At 40.8% G+C, this 10,459-nt stretch overlaps 1 protein-coding gene across 2 annotated transcripts in view; it reads right to left on the bottom strand.

The window, feature by feature from the left end:
• Positions 1-10,459, bottom strand: part of SHPRH (SNF2 histone linker PHD RING helicase, E3 ubiquitin protein ligase) — a 75,079-nt gene that overhangs the window by 57,669 nt on the left and 6,951 nt on the right. For both annotated transcript variants that reach the window (XM_015412045.1, XM_015412046.1), the window contains exons 2-4: positions 8,346-9,015; positions 5,473-5,602; positions 1,469-1,687 (exon numbers count right to left, since the gene is read on the bottom strand). In XM_015412045.1, the coding sequence (XP_015267531.1) occupies positions 1,469-1,687; positions 5,473-5,602; positions 8,346-8,984 (988 nt within the window). In that variant the 5' untranslated portion in view covers positions 8,985-9,015. The remainder of the gene's footprint in view (positions 1-1,468; positions 1,688-5,472; positions 5,603-8,345; positions 9,016-10,459) is intronic.

Here is a 10,459-nt window from a genome sequence, read left to right as displayed (position 1 = left end):
AGTCGGGTTAGAACAGATAAAAGGAAGTACTTCTTCACCCAAAGAGTGATTAACACATGAAATTCACTGCCACAGGAGGTGATGGCTGCTACAAGCATGGACAGCTTCAAGAGGGAATTAGACAAGTATATGGAGCAGAGATCCATCAGTGGCTATTAGCCACAAGGTATAGATAGGAACTCTCGGGCTGGGGCAAGGGATGCTCTGTATTCTTGGTGCTTGGGGAGGGAGCAACAGTGGGAGGGCTTCTAGTGTCCTGGCCCCACTGCTGGACCTCCTGATGGCACCCGGCATTTTTGGGCACTGTGTGACAGAGTGTTGGACTAGATGGGCCATTAGCCTGATCCAACATTGGCTTCTCTTATGTTCTTATGGACTCAAACTTCGTTCTATTGCTTTAGACCAATACAGCTACCCACCTGAAACCCTGGAAATAAATACTGATAGAACTGCTGTCAATAATACTGTCTTTTCTTCATTGCTGAAAGATGCTGAAATTCATGGGTTAGCTTAGACCTTCAAACCCTAGCTGTAGCAGAGAATGGGAGCAACACATCTTGCTTTACTATTCACTGTTCCATGAAGCAAGGGAAAGTATCTCCACAAGCAACTCAGAAACAAAAGTTCCATAGTGAAAAAGATGGCTTTGTCTCCTCTTTGGTACAATGAAAGCAAGTGCTGCTGGGTGCAATTAACATGTGGTTCTCAAAAAGAGGATGCAAGTAGTAGGCATAAATACGAGAACCTTCTAGTAGGGTAAGTATATTACTAAAATGAGAGGATTCCATCATTGCACAGACATATCCCTCCTCTGCACCTAAGAGTAAGAAATTATGAGGTGTTTTCCAGGATACCTGAGAGAGGCAACCAAGACAGCCAGTTCAGCTAGGTACACTGCAGACAGCTGCCGAGATAGGGTCTCTCTTTATTACCTCTGTTGCAGCAAGCCCACTTTCCCCATCTGTTGATATTCCCACATTCCTGAAGTACTTCAAGTATTCTTGTGTGAGCTATAAGACAGGGGCTACCTGGTTTGGCAGTCATATATGTGAACAGGACCTTGGCATTTTAGTAAGATCATGAGTCAGGAGTGTGATGAATCTGCAAAAAAGGGCTAACATGATATTAGTTGATAACCAAATTATGAGTGTAATAGTTCTGCTCTACTCTGTGCTATTGTCCTGTTCTGGGCACCACACTTTATAAGGAGGGGTGGCCTTTCCCTCACTGGAGATCTTCAAGCAGAGGCTGTACAGGAACCTGTTGGAAATGCTCTAACAGCACAGCAAATGACGATCAATGCATCATTATGAATTTCTCCCAGTACCGCTACAATTTGGATTCATACTGATCATTTCGATCCTTACCATTAGTAGGTGTATTTCTGATGATCAATGCATCATTATGAATTTCTCCCTGTACCGCTATGATTAGGATTCATACTGATGCTGATCATTTTGATCCTTACCATTAGTAGGTGTATTTCTGAAATTCTCCCGTTGCAGCATCCAGTTTACAGCCTCACTTTGATATTGCCTTAATACAGGAATCAGTGCAGGGTGCTGTACATTCTCCTTCAAAAACTGTACTTCCTTCTGGTGAATGTGCCTCACATAGTCATAAAGCTCTTCAATATTCTGCCGTTCTATATCTCTGTCTGACTCCTCCTCCTCATCTTCCAGTATATCTAAAATGAATCACAGTGAACATATTCACTATAATCTGCAACCAACATCTTAAATACTTTTAAGATATACTCAATTATTTGCTTAACAGAAGCTTTACCCATTAATACAGTACAACAAACAGACAGTGTGGGGTAGTGGTTTGAGTGTCAGGCTAGGATCCTCTCACTGCCATGAAGCTCACTGGGGGACATTGGGCTAGTCACACACTTTCGGGATAAGCTACCTTACAAGGTTCCTGTGAGTATAAAATGGAGGAAGGAAAAATGTTGTAAACCACTTTGGGTCTCCAATGGGAAGAAAATCAGGTATAAATATCTGAATAGAGATATACATATACATATACATATACGTGTGTGTGTGTGTGTGTGTATAAATAAATGATTATAGGGATTTTCCCTCTGATATGAATACAAGACAAGCAATGAAAAAAGGGAATGGTAAAATTAAAGAATCTATAATGGAAGGTATAGGGAAATTAATACAAGCAGAATTTTCTAAGTATGACTGAACCCTAAAAAGCTCAAACATATAACAAAATATATTTAGTAGAGAAAAAACAGAGACTAGATTTCAAAATCTGGAAGGACAATTGCAAAAACTTGAATCCAAGTTAGTAGAAACAACTGAAATTGTACGTGATTGAAAGGTACAATCTTAGAAGAGTACCAGGAGAATAGATATAGACGGCATTTAGATGATTAGGAAAGGATTTTGGCATGCAAGAAGAAGAGATAAAAACTTTGGCACAAAGTTTTGAAGAGATACCTGACACAATTATGTCACTCTACTGAGTACTGAGCAGTTGTAAAAGAGATAACTGTACAAGCAAACTGTACAGTGTTCTTGTCTTTCAGCCTGCAATAGCTGAAGATATCCTCAAGAAGGATCATGATGCAAAGTTTTCATCCAAGATCCATAAAATTATATCAGCATAGCATTAAAAGAACTGGTTCTAGGGCATGGACTTGCTTCACTGATGCCATTAAATATTATCTAAAACACATGTGAGTATAAATATAAAGGGTTACTAACAATATCAGGACAACCAAGCTTCACAATGAGCCTGACAATACACAGCACTTAAACTTTTATAAAAGTAGAAAAAAATAAAGAAATCTTGGCTTGGGTCATGCCACATTCCTAGCAATGAAGGTTATGCCGACTGTTTTGTGCATAATGTTATTATTAACACAGTAATGGACTCTAGTAAAGTTTCTAACTGCTGAGACACGAAAATAAAGCAGCATCCTTTAAGAGCCACCTGCTACTTTCCCCCAGCTCCATCACAGGCAGTAGGGAGAGGTGGTGGCATTACTGGTTTACATTTTGCAATACAAAACAGTTCACACAAGTTGTGTGCCTATACAAGAACTAAGAAACAACTGAAAGTTAAAATTGTTTTCACAAATAGGCTTATGCTTCTATAACGCACAAAACATTCAATTGGGTTTTTGGACCATTTCACTTTCTGAATTTAAAACTGTGGAATAGAAGAAGCAGCAGCTGCAGCAGAGCAGCGTTAGCTAGAGACTCTTTGGATTTGTAAGCGAGAGAGAATATTGACTTTTTGATAGAGCGTTTGTGGAACACGGAAATCAGGAAGCTGGCGAACGCATGAAGTCAAAATCGCAAGTTGCAAGTCACCTTTAGTCTTCTCTGCTACTTTGTTATTATTGAACCAGGGTTCTCTTTTGGTTTGGCAAGACTATACAGCATGAATTGTTACACCGTGAATGAGTCTACTCTGTCTTGAGATACCTTCGGTCTGATGGAGAATCCTGTGACTGTTTACATTGATCTTTGGACGTATCTGTGTTAGAACATCAATGAGTATTTACAGCATAGTTCAGTGATATAGAGAGTGGTTCCTTTTGTGTATATACTGGGGTGTATTTTCAATTATTATGGTAACTTTTGTATCCTAATAGATATTATAAATTTGTTCACTGGTGTCTATTTGTATTGCACAGTTGATTGTTGTTTTTGTTTCCTTCCACTGTGTAATTCTGCTTTATATTTTTGCTTGCAAAATAAGGAGTAGCATGAGCAGGATGAAAGGGATGATGCCCCTACAAGTGTTCAGATCCTGAACATGACTATGTTGCCTCCCACTTCATACGGTCACGAAAATCCTGCAAAGATTAGGTAATTAGTAAATTAATGTGCTATTTGAAGAAGTGTACCTGCGGGGACAAAATAGACTGCAATGGTAAAGCTTGCAGGCTATATTTTAGACACTGCATTGGGGTTCATGCCATAGTGTTCATGTCACTCACCGTCACAATTTATACAGCCCTCATGGACGATCTTTGGAGGCATCTGGATCAGTGTTGTTGTTGTTAGACCTGTTGGCGGCTCAGGAAACACTCCAGTTCATCTGCATAGGATGTGTGTTGCAGGGTGGTAAAGTCTGCAAAGCATGATGCAGGTGTCTGGTCTTCACTCCTATCAAAGACTCCAGCTTGTCCCAACTCAACCTTCACCAAGGAAGTACTCCAGTCTGTGTGTGTGTGTGTTGTGCTACTGAGTAGTTTCTAATTTATGGCGACGTTATGAATTAATGACCTCCAAAACATCCTATTATTAACAGCCTTATTCAGGTCTTGCAAACTGAAGACCATAACTTATTTTATGGAGTTAAATTAACTCCATAACTGTTATGGAGTTCAATTAACTCCATTAAATTAACTCAGTTAACTCCATCTCATGTTGGGGCTTCCTTTTTCCCTGCTGCCTTCTACTTTTCTTAGCATTATTGCCTTTTCCAGTAAGTCTTGTCTTTTCGTAATGTGACCAAACTATGATAGCCTCAGTGAGCGGTCTGAGGGTAGGGACAGCTTTCTTCACTGTCCAGCTTCCACACCCATACATAGTAAGGGGGGGAATACTACACTATTATCTTTATCTTGGTCGCCAGTGACTCATCCTTATATGCCAGTTTATCTACAGGGAATTCTGAGAATGAACTGGCTGCAGTAATAAGGCTTGAAGGGAATGCTGAGGCCTAGTCATCCCAGAACAGATTTAGTGCATTCTTAGGCTTCTTATTTGACTCTACAAATGCCCTGAATAGGAAGAATTAACAGTGAAGGCAACGGACTTCACATAAAATCAGAAACTGATAAAAATAAATTTATTTTTGTCATTTTAGAAAAAAGATCTTTGATCTTTTGTGAGACCAAAATTCTTATGGGGGGCTGGATGAAGCTGACAGTGCCACAGTCCCGTTTCCACTATAATAACGAAAAGCACTGCTGCAAAAACGTATCTAAAAAAACAATGATGACATACTAGCATGGTTGAAACAAAGTACTGCACATAAAAAAATGCCTTTAAATCCCTTGGTTTACCTGATCATGTTCAGGATCTGAACTCTTGTAGGGGTTGTACCTGAACATCTAAAGACTGAAACAGAGGGTCAAGATATGTGCAAAGGATGGATTTGGAGGAAATAAAAATAAGCTCATTACACAAAGGCATCTCCACATCATGTTTCCATGCACGTTTACAGCATTTGTGAGATACTTCATAAGTATTTCCCATGTCTTTATCACCATTGTGAGAGAAGCATATTCTTTTATTTTGCCACACTAAAGATCTTTGTGCATGTAGTTTACTTTGAATCACGGTCTTTGAAGACAACTTCATACTCCGGTTCCCCTTACAATACCAAGATAACTGAGAAGATAAATTAAAGTCACCTAAAATGTGTTCTCTCTCTCTCTCCCTGTTTTAATGATATATGCCATGTGTGTTACTATTGATAGCAGGTAGGTAAAGCTACCTGGAATTACAAAGTGGTAGAATTTTTCCATCAGCTTCTGAATGAGTTGGTTGGCTTTCTTTATTCTGCCACCACCATCATTAAGGAATTCCAGTTTGCTTAAGCCACGTTCTAGAAGATATATTCCAACCTGTGAATTAAATTAACAGGAAAATAAAGTAGACAGTTTAATACAGTCAACAAAAATGCATGGAAGTACTAACATAACCATACTGATTAAAGGAATGTAAACGTTCTGGAAATTTTGAAACCATGATAAAACATTTATTTCCAGGAAAAAAATTAAATTGGGGTTTGTTTGTTTTTTGAAGTATGCAGTACTTCCTTGTCAAGCCTAAACTTAATTTTATTTTAGCATATAAAATTGTTCTATTTAGCATATTTATGGAATTTAGACATAAAAATGGCATTATATATTTTATCTTTAGAAAACTAACAGTGCCACCCTAAGGAGAATTACATCTTCCCAAGCACAGTGCTGTAGCCCCTTCTAAGCCCTTATAATTTTTTGCTGGCCCAGCATGTTTTCCTAAATTCCCAACACAAGTAGCTTATTCTTAGCCATTAGTGTAGGGGTCCCCAACCTTCTTCCGCCTGCAGGCACATTTGGCATTTAGGAAGAGGGGTCATGGATGACAAGAACAAAATGGCTGCCACGAAGACATAGCAAGCACAAAGTGTCCAGGATCCATCCAAAGCAAGCTGCAGAGATGTTTCCTCTACACCCCACCTTGGAGCATGCTGGGGCATCACCTACTAGATGATCCTTTTAACTGGAGATGCCAGGAACTTCTGCATGCAAACCCCATGCTCTGTGGATGAGCCACTTCTCAGTACATGAGTTACTTCTCAGCACAACGTTGCTATAGGAACGCAACAAATTTATCAGTATGTAATATTCAGCAGTTCAAGACAAAGGTATAATATTTATAATACGCATGTTCTGAAACTGGATTCCTATTTATTTGGAAACAAGTTAATAGAGGAATGAGTTTTACTTTCAAGCAAGCATTGTTTAAGTCAGGGTTACAAGAGAAGCAAAACTGCATCCATACTTCAAAACAAAGCAAACAAATCTTTTTGTGCAAGTGAAATTTTTAGAAGTTGCAGAAACCCTTTGGTGGAGAAAAGTTTTAGTGGGTATGCTTCATACTCATGGGCAAGTTATAACGTTAGAACAAAAGAACAGAGTACATTTGAACAAGCTCCACAGATATTGTAAATTACTATCTTTTACAGTTGTCTCTTTAAAAGGTGTTGATTTTGAAAGAAAAGTAAACCAAAGAATGAAAAATGTCACAGCATGAATTGTTAACAAATAATGTAATTATAGGATCAGCTAAGTAAAGGTATGTAGTGGTGATGGAAAGTGCCATCAAGTCACAGTTGACTTATGGTGACCCCACAGGACAGGGGTGTCGAACTCACTTGTTATGAGGGCCGGGTCTGACATAAATGAGACGGGTTGGACCGGGCCATGTGTGTCATAAAATGTAATGCCAGGTAGCGGAGATATAAACTTTATGAAGGACACAAACATAAAGGGTTTTTTTAACTCAAAATAAAAACATGCTTAAAACATTAGCACTCTTGCAATATTTTGTTTATTTAACAGTGTCTGATAACTGACCCCTCTTGCTCTAAATTACTGCATCTAAATGTCTGTGCTGTTGCAATTTTGAGTATGCTGTTCAGGTGTGTACCTGTAAGATGCAAACTTACAATGACGCAGCAGCAGCAGAACTGGAAGAAGACGCAAAAGACAGCCAGTTCCACTGTGGGCCTGACAGAAGCCCTCCGGGGGCCTGATCCAGCCCCTGGGCCGCATGTTTGACACCCCTGCCATAGGGTTTTCAAGGCAAGAGATGTTCAGAGTTGGTTTGCCATTGCCTGTCTCTGTGTCACAACCCTGGTATTCCTTGAAAGTCTCCCCTCCAAATACTAGCCAGGGCCGACCCTGCTTAGCTTCCAAGATCTGATGAGGTCAGGCTAGACTGGGCAATCCAGGGCAGGGCAGGTAGTCGGTCAGAGTAGGATTAGGATGCAAAATTCCTACAAGCAGTAATAGTCATTTGTCAAAATAATAGTCAGCATGACTTCACTGAAGTGAAAACGCAATAGAACCTAGCCCCAGAACCTGTTTTCAGTGGCAAAGCTAGAAACCAATGCTGGCTTCTTGGCATGTGAAGAATGCCCCCCACAGACACGCCATGAGACCTGTAGGGAGTCTGAAGCATACAGAAACGATAGCTTTCTAGATACCATTTGGTTATGCAGAAAGGAAGGCTACAAAAGAACAGAGTACATCTGAACAAACTCCACAGTTATTGTAAATTACACCAGCTCTCCTCTGCTGTACAGTTTAGACACAGAAAGTTGGGCAGAGAACTCTGCAGCAAGCAGTTCCTGTTGACCGATCAGAGCTCCTCTACAGAAGCCATTACTAAGTAGAAGCAGTACAATCTTCAGCAGCACCTGCTTTGGTCCTGCAGCTGATCAGCTCACTGTCATTTGAAATGGCTGCACCCAAGATGTGCCCCCTGCTGATTGGTTGTGCTGTGGGTCTGCCCTCCTCCCAGTCAGCTGATTGGTAGCACTGTGGGTTTTTAAAAAATATAGAAAACTAAGGCATTTATAATTTTAAATTCCATCAATAAGCCTGTAATAAAATTTAGAAATGATGTGTTTGATGTTATTAAAACAGCAAAATAGGTTTAGGTTTGACAGGAATATAAGTACTGCATATATTTAAATCCCCCCACCCCAATTTCTGCTTTTTCTGGCAAAGAAAACACACACAGCAAACCCCACCCCCCTCTGGCTTCAAAGTTTCTGGAAATTTTACACCTGTACTAATTACATAAACCAAGTACCTTTAAACACTGAGCATCTTCAGGTCTTTGATGAAGCACAATCAGCCTCTTCTTTTGCAACCACATCAAGTCTTCCAACATTTCATTACTTAAAGATGATTCAACAAACATATCTTCTTCGTAAGCAGTTGGGAAAGACTCTTCTCTCTCATCCATCTTCTCAATGCTCTTTGCATGAACACAGACACGCAGCCGATCACTAGATTCTGCTCTCATCAAGGTATAGCTCTTTTTATGGAAATTCTCTGTTAGAAGCTGTTCAGGAAGAATTTGAAGAACAAGCTCCCCAAGCAAAACTTTCCAAGAAGGATCAGGATAATACGGGGATATTACAATATTTAGCTGTATGGATAAAGGCAGCAAAAGATGGCAAGATTCCTCAACTTCATCTGTAATTCTTGAGAAACTCAAGGATGATAGATTATTTCCTTTACAAGTCAAGTCTTCATCAATGCTATCATCGTTTATAACAATAAGGGACGCTGAAGATGAGCTTGTGCCTGCAACAGGGTGGTCTTCATCAACGGCGTCTAAATCTATCACCTCATTTTTCCGGTCATCATGCATATTCCAGCAGAGCTGCTTCTTTTTCTCATCATTCATCTGCAAAGGAGCAGCACGTTTTCGACGGTTACTCATCTTGATGTTCTGTCAGAGGACTCACTAGACTCTGTAAAACAAATGGATATTAGACTACTACATTATCTGTCCTGATCATTACAAGTTGGACAGTGTCAATAATTTCTGCTAATGGAAGGGGGACATTTTTGCTGATTACCTACTCACACTGCAACCTCCAGTTCAGCCCATGTTGTTCCTAGAAGATGCCCCTGATCCCCCAGAAGTAGCATTTTAGGTAGATCAGTGGGCTGCAGCAGGAAGGAGGAGGCCTTCCATTAGTGAGCATTATTGTTAAGATCCAACCCTGCATTTTGATTTTCTTCAAAATCTAGAAGATTATTCAAATATCCATTTCTAGAAGATTATTCAAATATCCATTTCTAACAACCACCCCAATCCCCATCCATAAGAAAGCAAGTGAAAAAAGTAATTAGACAGCAGTATACCAAAACTTTGTGGACAACGCCCACAGTGTTGCTAAGCAGCCATCTTTACTACCATGACCTGAACTCCCTAATTTTTATTACATACCATCTAACCCTACTAACCATCTGACCAACTTCTCATCTGTTGATGTCTGAAGTAGTAAGGGCCAAACTAGGCATACCACCATTTTAGAGCCTAACATGGGCAATTAAAAAATACCATGAGGGCCTGATCCATAATATGGCAGGACCAGGTGCCCTTTTTTCACTCTTGTACCTTTTGAAGCATTGAAAAAGCCATGGGGGAGGCTACTGAGCACCTGAAAAGGCAAGGGAGGGAACAAGACCACATGGTCCTGTTGTGCTGTGGGCCCATTAAGGACTGGGCCCTCATGGTATTTTTAAATCACCCAAGTTAGGCTTTAAAATGGTGACAGCATGGTGACAGGACACCATGACTTCTAGTATGGCCCTAACAAACCAACCAAAAGCATTCTCACTCCTTTTAAGATCACACCACAGGCCACTGTCATCTCCTATTTGCAAGCTGTCACTGTCAAGAGATAATCATATCCTGGACTTCCGGTCTGTGGCTCGGTGATGGCGGATGCTCTCCCCTACCCCTGGGGAGAAGTTCCGCGCTCCAGTGGGAAAAGGAGGGGTGCCGCCTCAAGTGGCACCCCCAGGTGAGCCTTAGGGAAAGGCTCCAAGCCGGGGGCGCTGGGGGGGCGACCTCTTCGATGGCGTAATGCCGGAGAATTGAGGCACTCCTTTTTGCCCCAAACGGTCCGTCCCCTGTGAGGCTCAGTTTTACACTGAGCATAGCCGATGCCGACCGGGACAAGCAGAGAGAGTCAGCGAATTTCAACGAAGCTACAAGAGGTCTGAGTACAGACCGGCAATGAATTGGAGGAGGAGACAAGCGGAAAAGTTTTAAAAGTGAGTTCTCCCCCCCCATGGAATGCGGCGTCGGGAAGGAATCCCGGACGTAAACAAACTGAACTGTGTTATATAAACGGAGGGGGGAGGAGAGAAGAGAAGCGATAAAGTGTGTAAGAGACTTAGCTG

The sequence above is a fragment of the Gekko japonicus genome, unplaced genomic scaffold (genome assembly GCF_001447785.1).
Source record: "Gekko japonicus isolate JY-2015 unplaced genomic scaffold, Gekko_japonicus_V1.1 scaffold1155, whole genome shotgun sequence".
Taxonomy (NCBI): domain Eukaryota; kingdom Metazoa; phylum Chordata; class Lepidosauria; order Squamata; family Gekkonidae; genus Gekko; species Gekko japonicus.
The sequence above is the reverse complement of the archived record's forward strand: the minus strand, read 5'-3'. Positions and strand labels throughout refer to the sequence as shown.